This window comes from Acanthopagrus latus, chromosome 1, assembly GCF_904848185.1.
Source record: "Acanthopagrus latus isolate v.2019 chromosome 1, fAcaLat1.1, whole genome shotgun sequence".
In the NCBI taxonomy this organism is placed as follows: Eukaryota; Metazoa; Chordata; class Actinopteri; order Spariformes; family Sparidae; genus Acanthopagrus; species Acanthopagrus latus.
The window spans coordinates 20,125,839-20,140,556 of NC_051039.1; the positions used below are offsets into that span (position 1 = coordinate 20,125,839).

At 42.0% G+C, this 14,718-nt stretch overlaps 1 protein-coding gene and 1 long non-coding RNA gene across 2 annotated transcripts; one reads left to right on the plus strand and one right to left on the minus strand.

The window, feature by feature from the left end:
• Positions 1–436: 436 nt before the first annotated feature.
• Positions 437–13,497, plus strand: LOC119027547 (voltage-dependent calcium channel gamma-1 subunit-like). Its single transcript, XM_037112870.1, has 4 exons — positions 437–1,029; positions 7,065–7,139; positions 10,554–10,700; positions 11,215–13,497. The coding sequence occupies exons 1-4, from the start codon at positions 792–794 to the stop codon at positions 11,445–11,447; spliced, it is 693 nt and encodes a 230-aa protein (XP_036968765.1). The 5' UTR covers positions 437–791; the 3' UTR covers positions 11,448–13,497.
• Positions 3,849–5,307, minus strand: LOC119027555. The gene is made up of 2 exons (XR_005077412.1): positions 5,022–5,307; positions 3,849–4,771 (listed from the first exon to the last, which is right to left on the minus strand). It is a non-coding gene; the product is annotated as an uncharacterized LOC119027555 (long non-coding RNA).
• Positions 13,498–14,718: the final 1,221 nt, after the last annotated feature.

Below are 14,718 nucleotides of genomic sequence, written 5' to 3' on the forward strand. Positions count from 1 at the left end.
ATCAAGGAAACTCCACTGTTGTGTGACAGCTGGAGCCTGGCTGCTGCTCTTTATAAACACATCCACTTGTCCTTATAAATAGTTTACAGAGACAAATCCACACCAAGGCGGTCTCATCGTGAGGCAGATGCTGAAAACACAGTCACCGTAGATGGATGGGAACTAGAAACACCAGAAAACTATTCCCACAAGGCTGAAACATCCACTTTCAAAGTTTTCATGTAAATTTGGGCAAGAGAGCCTGTGCATGTCCACTTACCATGGCACCTTACACATCTCCAGCCACCGGTGCTGTAACCAGATAAGCCAACAGCCTGACAGCTTGACTCACTGGCCACATTTATAGCATCCGACCCCCTCCCCTCACAGCCCAGCACCTACCAACACATGCAGCAACCCCCACGCCCATTGCCCACCGTGGCAGACAGTTGGTTTGGTCATCAACTTTCCTGATCTACCTCAACAGCTGTAAGTCTAAACTTGCAGCCCCTCAGTTGTACAGCAACTCATACTGAGCGGGGAAAAGGGGACTTGAAACTAGGACAGAGCAGTCTGGCCCCTTTCCCTTCGAAACCACAGGCGCAGAGAGAAGACACTAGTCTTAGGCGGGGAGAGAGAAAAAGAGAAGACACTTTGTGGGACGCTTGCTGCAGTCACTGAGGAAAGAAACCCCCGGGACACGGGCGAGTCCAGCCTGCAGAACAACCAATTTTTATAGATTTTTTTTTTTTTTTTTCACATTATATCAGGGGAAGAATATTCACTGAACATAAATCTCATCACCTGGAAACATGCACAGGCGCACAAAGATAAAGATTGCCATCTTCGTGCTGATGGTGGGTATGGCTTGCATGTTCACGGCGGTGGTAACGGACCACTGGGCAGTGCTCAGCCCGCCGGTGAACAAAGTCAATGAGACCTGTGAGGCGGCCCATTTCGGCCTGTGGAGGCTGTGCAAGAAGCATATCTACATCAGCGAGGAACACTACAAGGAGGGGAACACATGCGGACCCATCAGCCTTCCTGGAGGTAAGAGGAAATCCGAGCAAAGATGTTCTGTAGCAAGCTGAAAGGCAAATCTCACTTTATGGCTTGTGCTTTAACATTTTGTCCACAGGCATAGTTCCATATTGTATGAATAGAGTTTATCGGTGACTGTGTGGTGCTTCTGTGCAATCCGGCCCAGAGCTCGGAGGTATGAAGCTTCTAAGAATAGAGGACCTGATTCAGGATCAGTAGACATGTCATATGACGTTATAAACTTCCACGTGAAATAGAAGAAAGGTCCTATTCTGAGTTGCACGCACACGGCCTTAAGTAACGTAATGAACTTTACTTGATACAATATATTTTTTTTTTTGAATGTCAGTCATAAATGATCTTGTAATTACTCACATATGCATTAGTCTCTTAGCCTGGGCGAAGTTTAGGCTATCTTGCGGTGTCCACAATACAGCCAGAGCCAGCTGGGTGATAATCCTCACCACCCCTACTTTGAATAAACCCGAGGCTTAGGGTGGAGACAGCATCCAGGCAGACCAGACCAAATGACAAAGCCCTGAGAGGATGCTTGATCAGAACACAGACGATAACTGAATTTGTCCAGACATGGCCAGACATGAGCTTTCAGATGAGAAAGCAGCACAGCAGCTGATTTCATTGGTTGTGCCATATTATTTATTATTTCTCCTTAAAGATGTGCTTTTTAGCAAAGCAGCTCAGGTCAAGTATGCAGACAGTTGAAGCTTATTACTGCTGAACCTCATCAGGGTATTCAGTTTGAAAAAACACAATCATTGATAGAAAGTAAAAACATATGTGTACTTTATTCCCAATGGTAACACTGTATTTCAAAGATCCAAGAGTTTCCAGATTATTTTTAAAGATTACTACTATGTATTAAATAAACCAATATATCTGTATAGTTCATACAGAATATCCATTATCTGCAATATTGTTAGTAATTTCCGGAAGTTTACCAAAAAGTAACCACCTTAAAGTAACAGTTCACCACAGTTCAGCTGAATTTATATGTAAAATGTGCTTTTCTTTCTGGCTGCAAATGAAAGGCATCATATAATTCAATAGTTATAAAGAATACAATTTCCCCACATGATTTAATGTTAACTGTGGTTCAAATGAGTGACTGTTTCTCCAGTGACTCAGCAACTGTTTGTAAACTCTATCCAGCTTTGACTCATAAAACGCTGATTAGTGAAAGGTTTCTGTCTCGGAATATTGTCTCTATTTCCTTCATAATTGGTCCTGAATAACATCAAGTAACTATTTCCAGGACACTTTCAAGGAAATGGGTCCCAGGAGCCATGAAATAAAGCATTACAATTTCATTTCCTGATGTTTTATCCCTGTACTCCACTTTTGAGGGAAACTTTTTAGGACTACATTCCTGCATTAACTTCACCACATATTAAATATACTTATTTCATTTTAGATGGTTTTAAATTACAGAAACTTTGCACATTAATAACATATCTGTAAATAGGGCAGTTTAGCCATCCTGGCACAAATAGACATTAACGATATTTATTGTACCTTTGCAGATTACGATTTTATATGTCACGCACATCAGTAGTCAGAAGTCCAATCATTTATTGTAGCATGCTGCACAGTGTAAACACTCTAAAAGGGACTGCTAATAATAGTCCGAATTAAGAATAAGAGTTGTACTCATAATGTGTTTACACTGTGGTATTAATACTTGCACTTAAGCAAAGGATCTATTTACCTCTTCCACCACAGCCCTAATGCTGAGATAATGTGATCAGCTGATCAGATATGTGTACCCAAATGTCATCACAAGAACTTTGCGATCAATGTCTTCGTTGATACCAGACGCTCTTAAAGCCACTTGAATCAACTGACTGTAGACTGTAATACAATAAAATGGATATAAACTGCTTTGTTAAGCGGTTGCGGTGACTCACGTCTCGATGCCTTGGTGAGAGTCACTCATCTCTTAAATGACAGCAACTCTGCTGGCCCATTGACTCCTATCTAAGAAACTGTCATTTGACTGGTGTCTGTCAATTAGCCTCACCAAAATTATCCAGTGCACAAGGGTGAAAGACTCCCCCGGAAATATGTCCTAACGGCTGTCAGACATGTGGGATTCCTAAAAACTGCCTGCACTACAGGGCCATTCCAGGAGCAGATGAAATGCCCAAGGCTGGTTCACTGGTGCTGTAATGGCAAGCATGTGCTGAAAATATTAAATCAGCTCAGCCCACCCAGACATGCAGGGAATTCATCAGATTGCAACGACAGGTGGCAAATGCTTCTGGAGCCTTGATTTGCAAGTTTGAGTTAGCACAAACAGCAACAATGGTGATCTGTAAACATTTGTTTATAAAAGTGAGTTTTTATATTATATAACCGTATAACATTTGAGATGACCACCTTGGTAGACTTTATTTAATAAGTAAGCAAATCGTGTAGATGTTCCATCAGTCTCCAGGGGTTTCTCCCGGCCCAGTAGCTGTATTTGGACAGGAACATTATTGTTTACATTTCCAAATGTCGTCAGAGAGGTATCAACCACTGATCCAAAGCAGGACTTAAACAGTGTGTGAGGTGAGACACTCATCTGGAAAATATGAGCTGAGCTGTTGTTTCGATCACTGTGGCTTGTGAGGTGATCTCAGAGGAACTTTATGTACATTCTATATTGCTTAACCTCAAATGAGGAAAGTATCATGCAATTTAAAAAATGATCAGAGGTCTGTTTTAGTTGCATGTGTTATTATCTACCCTGAGTTTTCCTGCTTTCATATGGGATCTCTTTTTATAACGCCGCTCTCAGCAGCTGCGCTGTAAATCAGATACAAAGCTGCTTCTCACTCCTCCTCCTGTTTAATTAATTGATAAACATATTGCAAACACTTGGAATTTTGTTCTCTGATGAGATGTTGGCAGTTTCAATAGACATAGCTTACAAAGATGCACGATAACTATAATGTACTCACTGTTATGTGGTCTAAAGGTACAGAAAAGGTGTGATTTTTAAAATAATATTGTGTAAACTGCTCAGCAAGCAGTTGTTATGGTTATAAATATAAGCCACGTAAATACTCAGCTGTCTTGGGTGGAAGCCATTAGGGTCAAGTGTTCACATCAAGTCCAGCACTCCTCTGAGTGACGGGGACGCCTGCAGGAGTCTGGCATAGCTCTGTGGCTGTCCCACCAACCTGTTCCCACGAGACTTTCCTGCAGCTTCACGTTTCTTTGCAGCCCACACAGCAACTCAAATTACTTTTATATCCCCAGGGATGGGCTGCATAGTCTTAAACGTGTGTGGAACCACTTTATAGAAACCCAAATGACATACCAACCCAAGGATAGGCACCATATTTGTGGATGGGAAATTGCTAGTAATGTCTTTAACACCTAAATTGTCAACAGAGAGGCAGAGTGGCAAAAGAGGAGAGACCCAAATGCACACTGTGGACACAGCTTTCCGAGATGCACAAGGACGGAGCGGGAGACCTCAAGTAGATGGCCCAGAGGAAGGGCAAAGTAGGCCAGGGCGAAGCAGGACTCTTCAGGCAGATGGCCTTAGGGCAGGGTAGAGATGGAGCAATTATACTGAGGCAGACAGCCTGGGGCCTGAATGGCGGTGATGGAGGTGACATTAAGCTGACAACCTGGGGTCTGAGAAGGTACAAGCTGCTCAGAAACAATATAGGTGGGACGGCTCTGGAGGTTGGTGGGTACCTGATGATCCAGCTGTAGGTCAGGGTAGGGTGCTGCGCAGCTGTGTAAGCCGAGGTCCAGATAAATATAAAGGTAAAAGACATCAGAGCACAAAGGCACAGAGCCAGAAATCAACAAGATAGCGAGAGTAAACTGGGCTGGCTACATTTCTGAAGAACTGATGAGACAATTGTGAATGCATGAATTGTGAATAGTGAATGCATATATGATCCCCTTGGAGTAATAGATTTTGCTCAAACAAATCAACACCTGTTGACGCACGGTGAGTGTGTAATTTTCATGGCACGTACACTTGTGTTGATATTTGAAGTTGTCGTCGCTTGCAATAGCTGAGAATGTGGAAGGTTGCCACAGCCAGATAGAGCAGACAAAACAGATCCAGAGGTCTGGGCCAGTCTCAGCTCCCGCCGTAGCTAATCTGATGTCCTCACCTGATCTTTGGAAAGTTGACTGACTGCCCTATTAGGAAGAAGAGACGCTTTACAGAGCTTGTCAGCAGAGCCCAGGATGAGGACAAGCAGTGTGTGTGTGTGTGTGTGTGTGTGTGTTTGCCTTTCCATAGTTGAATACCTATGAATTTACGACCATGAGTTTGTCCTCTCATCGTTGTTGAAGATTGCACATTAAAGATGTTACAGAAAGGTGTAATTAGGCAACACACACAGTCCCATGTGGAAGTAAAGCTGCTTGATACAAATAATGAGCCCAAAACATCCACTTTAAGGCCTTATACATGCTGAGAGGCTCCACTTACACATGCATAACAAGCCAGATATGTGTTTCAGTGAATGAAGAGTTAGTGCAGTGCTTAAGCTTAAAAATAAATCTTATCTCACCCTGAGATGAGACCATGTTTCTTGCTATTGAAAGAGTTACAGAGAGGGTTAAGTAGACTGAGGGGGTGATTTGCATTTCTTTAAACACATAAATATTCACAGTTTGGGGAAATGAGTGAAGTTCAGAGATCAGTTTTTCAGCCTCCCTTTGAAATGCAAGGTCTGTCTCTGACGTACGACTGACTGACGAGCCCCTATCACACTGCTCACATGTGCCTTCAGCGGTGAAAACAGTGGAGCTTGTTGCTTAGTAACAACCTATGTTTTACTTTATTTTGGCCAAACGCTGTCCTCATTCATAAAAACACATCTTTTGTGTGCGTGGGTAAACACAACGTGACACACCGCAGTAAAAGCTTGCAATTAGAGAGGGCAGGAAAAAATATGATTCAGCGATGTTGTTTGTGCTTATTATATCAAATTGCACATGTTATTTCCTTTGAGGGCCACCTGACATTCCCTTAAGCTTTCTGCATGGTTTCCAGGGTACATAGTGATCTCCCATCCCAGTATGGGTCCTCAAGCTCTACCCGTGATATGACACCATGCAGCACTACATGTTTTCACATGAAAGCACTCCACCGATGTCCCATGGTGAGACTGTATGGAAAAAGGGGATTAGGAACACGCGTGTGTGGAGGTCTCGCAGCATAACCAAGATGGTGGATGTGCTCCACTTGATTTTGCGTGAGATGAGGTGACATAGCTTGTTTGGTGTTACATACATTTACATTCTCACTCCCTCAGCAAACATTCCTCTGCTTTCAGAAACACGTGTAACATGAAGTGAAGCCTGAGATGTTTAGTGTGAGCATCCTCGTCTGCATTTGATCAACTACTTTTAACCATGTATACATTTTTAAGCCCCAACTGGAAGTCTGTGGTACCTGACAAGTCAACTTTGATCAAGGCTCAACGGGAAAAATAGAGCCCGTTTCTAAACTCAATTCAACTCTTCTTGTTTCTTTGTAGCTGTTGTTGTTTTTTTTAAACTTGGCATTGCTTCTGAGAATATTTACTCTGAAAAAGCACCCTGTGATCACATAAAGCGTCCTGGCTTTATTTGTGCAAATCCCTAAGGTTTAACACCTCATCTGCTCGTCTGAGAGAAATTGAATGGGATGTCTGCTGTTCCATTTTTACTTTGACAGTCAAAGCACATAAAGCAGACCAGGGCCTGCACGGTATCATGCAAGCATTTCAGTGGTAATATTATTCTGATGGTGTCAGTCTGTGAGATGCTTTTGTCAGATAGATCTGAGACAGAGTTAAGTGCTCAATAGAAGTATCATATTCACGTGATACATCACAGTGTATGGGGTGTGGTCAGTGGTGTAAAGTATGTGGGGCAAAGTTTTAATAGAATTGTGACAAAGTAAATAGGCAGCTGTTTGCAAACACATAACACCCTTTTAAGTTGATGTATAACATGTCAAGTGGTGAAAAACAAATGCCAATTTAATTCTGAACTAAATCCCATTGTCTTTCTTTTCACAGAGGAAAACTGCACTTACTTCAGACACTTCACTCCAGGACAGGATGCTGAGATCTTTGAATATAAAACTCAAAAAGGTAGGTTTCTATTATTGGTAATTGAACAGTTGACCTCTCCTGCTGCTCTGCTGCTCTCTGGGTTAAGAATCACTCATTTTTCTGACTGCAACCATCAGTGTCACAGTAGGTGAAGCTGTCAATGACAAAGTCCCCTACAGGACATAGAGAGGTTCTGGGTGAAAGGCAAATAGATTTTCCTTCATATTTTCCTCACCCTTTGCCCAATTGGCTAAACTATATATGTGTATATAGGTTATAATTGCCATGTCTCACACCATGTCTTTGGAAAACTTTCTGTGTGTGTTGAAGTGTAAATACACATTTACAGCTCATTTTGATCAAGTAACAGATGCTTAGATGTGGCTGTACTTGAATATGACAACACTTTGCTCCTGCTGACATTCTCGGTTATCACTTTTATACATCAATATAGCTGATCTGAGCTGGTGACAGCTGTTCAGCATTCACTGTGATTTGGGATGCGTTAGGCGGAATACGTTTATAAGTGATGAATCATTTGCAGTACAATTTCTACTTCTACTTTCTACAAGTTACAGTCAAGGCAGAATTAAGACCACAGATGGCCTCCAGGTCCACAAGTTATAACAGCAATGTTACAAATACATTTTAATGTAAAGACTAAATGCTCTTTTAAGATGTAACAGTTCATTTGAGTTTGCTTCCTTTATGATTATTGCCAGCGGGGGGTCACAGTTCACTCAGCAAGTCACAGAACTCACAGTGCGTACTGATACAGAGCTGACAGTGTATTATATACGGTGAATTACAGTAGGAACAGTGCAACACATGTACTGTACACACATTTCATGTGCGTTTGCCCCAGCCCCCATTCCCTCCATCTTCCGTTCCTTACATCCTTTTCTTCAGTGACCCTGTTACAGCTGAGCCCGGCCAGCACATGTCGTATGACAGCCCTCCCATGTAATGTGCGTTAGGGGGCCCGAGCACATGTGGAGCACTGTCAGAATCAGTTATTGGGGTGTGAATGTGAAGAGTCTTATGCATGAAGTCGTACACCGCCACACACCCTAAACGAGGCTGATGCAAGAATTCATGGGTACACCTCCCCCACCTTCTACCACACACACACACACACACACCATGCCACTGCTGATGGCTAGGGCTTGAGAGCAAGGTTGCTGGAATGAGCACAACGCTGACCCTAGTTCCATATAGCATTATTCACTCTAGACTGAGTCATTTGGTAACACCATAATGGTGCATGCGGTTGAATGAAAAGATTGGACGTGACCACAAGCACCACCATACATACAGTAAGACTCTTATATGCCATAGGGAGTTTGATGGCTAAAGTTAAAGAAGCATGGACCTTTGGACTGTCTTTAATGCTTGTACAAACATAAGTAAACAAAAAATGTCTCTGTGGACTCACATATTCAACACAATACATGTTGGCATTGTATGTTTATGCAAAAAGACACAATGAAACATTTCTCAATGCTGCAACTTTACCTTCCTTCAGGTCAAGTGTTCAGTTCTATCACTTCGATCACTGTGCTTATGATCTGGTTTGGTTTAGGTCCAAAAACCCCTCAGTAAAGGTTAGGAGAGGGTCATACTTTGGCTTAAAACACCTGCTTCAGTCGGTACACACATGGCTGGAGATGTCACAAAGGTCCCTTTAAATATATCCACTGCTTTCACACTTATAAGTGTAGGAGAACGTCATTAGCTTGGCAACCATCTCGCCTGTTACTTCACCACCATACTGTACAACTCCTGATATGGAAGTCAGACTATAAACATTTAATGTGAATGTGAGATGACACGAGTTGTAGAAATGTCAATACGTACGTAGCCTATGACACGTAAAAATTTGACCTGCGGTTCGCAGAGACATTAACTGCTGACATGCTGTTGTCAACTGGGCTGTGAGGAGTCCTCTGTCTTTGGATAACTGTCCACACTGTAAATCTGACAAGGTGCCAGTCTCCTCTACATGGTAATCCTGTTGTAATGGGTTTCTGGAGCTTTTCAAGGTAAAGTCAACTTTTTTATTTTACAGTGCAATTACTCATTCATCATTCATTCAGCTAGGGTGGCTCAATGAGAGAAGGCACACTTCTTTTTAAGGGCCCCCGTGTAAATACATAAATCTTTACAATATGAGCAAACCACACCACAAACAGACACTCACACGGCCCTGAGCCAGCAAAGAGGGCAGTAAAAAGGTACATACATACAAATAAAGAGCAAAGCTACAGTACATAGTGTAATAATATACTTCATAACAGATACTTTGATGTATCAGACAAAAAAACAACAAAAATTCCGCACTGCTGACATCATACTCACTTATTATATGTCAATCTCATGTTTCTCAGGACTGAATGAATGCCTCATCAATCCAGTTAAGTAGCCCTGTAATGTTAGTATCTTTGATGACTACTTTTTACTCTTGCTGTTGAGAAACTTCAGCCAGTGAGCTGCACACACATGCAGTATCTCAGAGAACACAGAGTTTTCAGGATGCGGTCCATCCTCCCCTGCCAGCAGGAGATGAAGGCTCCCTTTCCCCAAAGGAGTGCCTCTCCTCTGGGCACAGTTCACAGGCGAACAGGCGGCAGATCAAAGGCCCCTCATCCCATCCACCTCTCTGCTCTGAAAAAATAAGCCAGCTGCTAGTCCCGTTACAAAGACACAGTGTATCTGTATACACAAGGACAAAATGACTTACTATACTATACTATGACTTATTTCTGTAGGGTAACCCAGATGTTGGTGTTGCCCTGGTTCCATCAACAGCCAGAAACTAATTCAGAAAACCTACTGACTTCAAGAAGGGGGAACCGGATGTGCAGAAATGCTAACTTCTGTGGGGTTTTTTCCTGAGGAACGTAACCATCTGTCATACAAACTGTTACACTGAGGTGCATGTTCTTTCATTACCAGGAACACAGGGACTCTAATTTAGCCTGTGTTGCTCCCACATGCTTGCCCTGCTGCTGTAAACACTCACCAAAAGGACCAAATATGTATTACGCTGCTGAAAATGGCCCCGACAAATGCACTATACTTCTGATTGAGTGGCGCTTTCTAATAACTAAAGTTTTTTTTTTTTAAATAGCATTTGTGACCCATTTCAAAAGATGCATGTCTTCTGCAGGAACTAAAAAGTTCAGGGTACAACAGGCAGGGTAGAGATGAAATAATGCGTTCTTAAATTTGTTTTTCTTTTTTTTCATGGGAATTGTTGACAGCCAGAAAAATATAGAATAAGGCATGCATTATTCTTTAAGCCTAACCAGACACTAATGATAATAATGGTAAAGAAGATCTCCAAAAACATACAGCGAAAGGAAATGATTCCATCCAAAACAATCTTAATCCTAATTCTATTTCTTTTGTAAAAGACATTTCCGAAGCACACTCATGTCTCTTTCCTTCCAGAGTACAACATTTCTGCCGCCGCCATCTCCATCTTCAGTCTGGCCTTCATGATCCTGGGCTCTCTGTGTTTGGTGGGGTCATGCACCGGTAAAGGCAAAGGAAGAGACTACCTTCTCAAACCTGCTGGCATGTTTTTTGCATTTGCAGGTGGGTTCAGTTATAAAACATATATTCATCATAAAGTCTTAGTGGTACATATAATCTGTGAAAGCATCAAAATCCACAGTGAAATGCACTCAGCCATGTTCAGAAACTACCTTCAAATGAGCTGTCAGGACTTCTGTAAGGTTGTGATGTCACAGCTGTTAAGCCTCCGTCCTCAGCCATGCCCCAAGCTTAAGCATAATTACAAAAACACCAGCAGGGCTGATGCAGAAAAACAGTGGGTAGTGCCGGCTCAGGCCTGGGGAAATGACTAATCAGAGTAGACTGGGCTTCATCAGGAGGGGTGGGGCTTAGAGGGGCAGGCACTACAAATGAGCTTTCAGACAGGGTACAGTATATAGGGGTGCTATGGGGACAGTCTGAGAAAAATAGTCTGTTCTTTCAACATTCAAGCATGCAAACACTCTAAATTTCCCTGAAGCTTTCACGTTGTGGAATGCAAAAACCTCACTTTTACTTTATGGTCAAATCACGTTTACCCCTCTCTCCTTGCCAGGTCTCTGTGCCTTCATTTCACTGGAAGTGATGCGACAGTCAGTGAAACGCATGATCGAGAGCGAGGAAACAATCTGGATTGAATACTATTACGCCTGGTCCTTCGCATGTGCCTGCACCGCCTTTGTCCTCCTCTTCCTCACCGGCATTGCCCTCCTGGTCCTATCCATGCCCCAGATGCCAAGGAATCCTTGGGAGACTTGCATGGACGCTGAGCCGGATCAAGTGGAGTGAGAAGCTAGACAAATATATGAATACAGGATCAGAGTTGACTGCGTCTTTTGTTTTGAGTACAGATGTTAGATTCATTTCAAGAACAAGAGCTGGCCAGAAAAGGTTAAGGTCATAACGAAAGAAGCACATTTGGGTGTGGTTGGACCATATCCATGATGGGAAATTAACCTAACTACAACTTGAAAATGGGCCTTTTTGTCAGAGTTTTGAAGGTTTCCTTATCATGGAGGGCAGAAAATAGCAGTCCTGTCCAACACCTCCTCAGACATGCTTCATGTTGGAAACATCAGCTCAAATCTGACCCGAGGCCTAAAAACCGCCACGCTTCTCAGTAAGAGCCAACCTCGGCCAAACACAATTTGCCATTATCAGTTAGTACTTGTACGCAAGTGTGATCAGCACACACACACACACAAAAATATTAAACATTATGTATTTCCCAAATGACATATTTAGCTTAACTTTAGCTTAACCTCAGCTAAACAGACACAACGTATTTAGATGAATTTACATTTTGAGAATATACTGCATACAGTGATGGTCTGACACCTACTATAAGAGATTGTATGTACTGCATTATGTATGATATATTGTACATATCTAATGTTCATCTGTTGATTTTTCTATGGCATCACTCAAGGAATCACTTACCTACAAGAAATATTACTCAAGTAGGAGAAGTGTAAACACATGTACTCTAATGTTAAGTTGTACATTTCCAAGATTTATAAAGAACTTTGACATGTGAAGTTTGTGCCATTAAAGTAAGAACTTTTCAGAATAAATGACCGACTTCAAGGGGCAGTACAGAGCAGGTTTGTGTGTCTGCGTGTGCGGCAGGCTGAATGCTAAACACCCACACAGTCTGCAGCTCTGATCATGTTGGAAAAGGTTCAGTTCTAGCAGGTGCACATACAAGGCCTTTTACTTTTTATTGACAGCTCCCAAAGCAAACCAATTCTCTGTTCATTTTCATGCGTCACCACGATCCATCTGAAACAGCAACTCGTGTTTGGCATTTTCTCTGAGTGTAACAGAGATCATACAACCCCCATGTGGGTTCTGCAGCCCTTCTAATGTTAGGCAAAAGTCCATTGAGTTCATTTTTCTTCTGACTTGACTTGTTTTTGATATGTTTGACTAAGAACCAAGTTAAATAAAGCAAAATCAAACAGGGATACTACTAGTATTGTTAACTGCTGACATGAATTTATATTCTTAGTCTTATGTTTTTGTCTTTTTTCATTGAATATGGCATGCAATTAAACAATGTTCTGAATGGTTTAGATTCTGTTGGTGTGTGTGTGTGTATGTGTGTGTGTGTGTGTGTGTGTGTGTGTGTGTGTGTGTGCGCGTCTGTCTGTCTGTGTCTGTATGTGTGTGTTATGTTCTATAACTTTGTAATGAAAATTAAACCTTGGTAAGCTTTGGAACAAACTTTTGTCTGTGATTACTTTGTGTTTTTTGCCAGTTTTCTTTGATTTCACAAGAGAATGTTTTTGACAGTAAAAAAGTCACCAACAGAAGCTCCTCTCTCCCACAGAAAAAAACTGAAAGCCTCGTCAGTAGTTCCGGCTTTAGTTCTGGGGCTTCTTGACATCACACTAAGTCATCATGTCACACATTTGCCTTATTGACGCCTAGCGGCCAGTTTGACATGTTAGAATTAATGTAGCAGAGCTGCTCTGCATTGCTAAGTCAGGCCTGTGTGAGCTAACCAATCAGAGGAGACTGGGCATTCGGGACAGTGGCCATGAAGAGACAGGAGCTCAAACAGAGCGTTTCGGACAGAAGAGAAACATTAATGCTGAGGCACTGAACAGTGGTGTGTTTTTTGAGCACTAATGCATGTAAAACCTATTCTAGTAATATCCAAAAAATATAACTATGATGCTGAAAATAAGCAATATTTTATATTTTTTCAATATTGGGAGTCCTGTCACAATTTTGCTAGCAGTGCAGAGCCATGTGTTATTCATTAAGCCTCATCGCAGGCAGAGCTGGCCCTGGGCATAGCAATATAGGCAGTATAGGCAAATGCTAGGGGCGCCATCATTGTGGGGGGCGCTGAAAACGGGAGAGAAAAAAAATGATAATAATATATTTATTTATTTATTTATTTATTTATTTATTTATTTATTTATTTTCATTATACAACAACTAGTTCCGACCAAGCAATCTGATTGGTCAACATGAAATTTAGACCGCGCTCAAATCAGCATGACAGCACGCCCCGACTTATTACTTAAAATATTACTCCGCCAAGTCTGTGGCAACATTGTGTTCATCTCCATGGCAACATTGTAACTGTCAGAGGTGGAATAGGAAACGGCGGAAAAATAGGCTACAAAATGGATCGGTTTGTTGTTCATTTTGATTTATTTGCTTCAGCGTCTGCCCGAGGAAGACGGCAACAGGGCCAGGCTGGGAGCGAGCGAGGAGCTTGAAATAAACAAGCGGGAATGAGTTATAAGCAAACGGGCACGCCACGCGAGAGTGTCCCGTAAAGTGATCAGGGCGATGCCGAAACAAATGTGCGCCACTGTGAGTGACAGCAGAGATGAGGAGTTTGCCTCGAGGTGGCTGAATCGTTTCCTCCGCCGCAACAACTTCACTTGCAGAAGACAAATATTGCCCAGAAGGATGCCAGAATTTTCATCGAGAAGCTGGCGAAGTTTGTGACATTTTCATCCCGGATTTTTGAGAGGAATGAATTAAACGTCTGTACCAAATAAACGCTGTGACCGCGGTGAAAACGTTTTATAAAAAATATAAAAGAAAAAAAAAATCAACACCTTTGTTATAACTTTGGCGATAAAAAATAAGCATTTTCTGTTGATCTGTGCAGTATTGATTTAGTTCGGGAAATTCCGAGACCGCGATAAAACACTAGCATCAGCTCAGAGTTCATTCATCTGGGGCTAGAAAATCCTTTCTGTTGCTTGGTCGTTACTATGGGTTGGATTATTTGCTGTAGTGGTAAACTACGTTCCATTACATATATGAGTCTACTGACGTGACTGATCTTGTTTCAGTTATTAGTCAGACCCCATGTGTTTCCATGGAAACGCGACGCAGACTCGCAAAAACTTAAAATTTGAGAGTAAAATATCCATCAACACGGCTATATTTCGATTATACATTTTATTTGTGTTGGTATTAGCTGTATAATCGCAATATTACACTCAAGGGTGTGCTTTAACGTCATTTGAGCTCTTCAGTGCCTCTTGTGGACCTCGGTCCTGACCGCATCACTGTCGTGTTCAAATGA

What these genes read in the sequence shown, in the direction of transcription:
- LOC119027547 (XM_037112870.1), top strand. Translation starts at nt 792, where the DNA reads ATGCACAGGCGCACAAAGATAAAGATTGCCATCTTCGTGCTGATGGTG. An exon ending in ACCCATCAGCCTTCCTGGAG is followed by an intron (nt 1,030 to 7,064) that starts GTAAGAGGAAAT and finishes TTCTTTTCACAG; the next exon opens with AGGAAAACTGCACTTACTTC. An exon ending in CATGTTTTTTGCATTTGCAG is followed by an intron (nt 10,701 to 11,214) that starts GTGGGTTCAGTT and finishes TCTCCTTGCCAG; the next exon opens with GTCTCTGTGCCTTCATTTCA.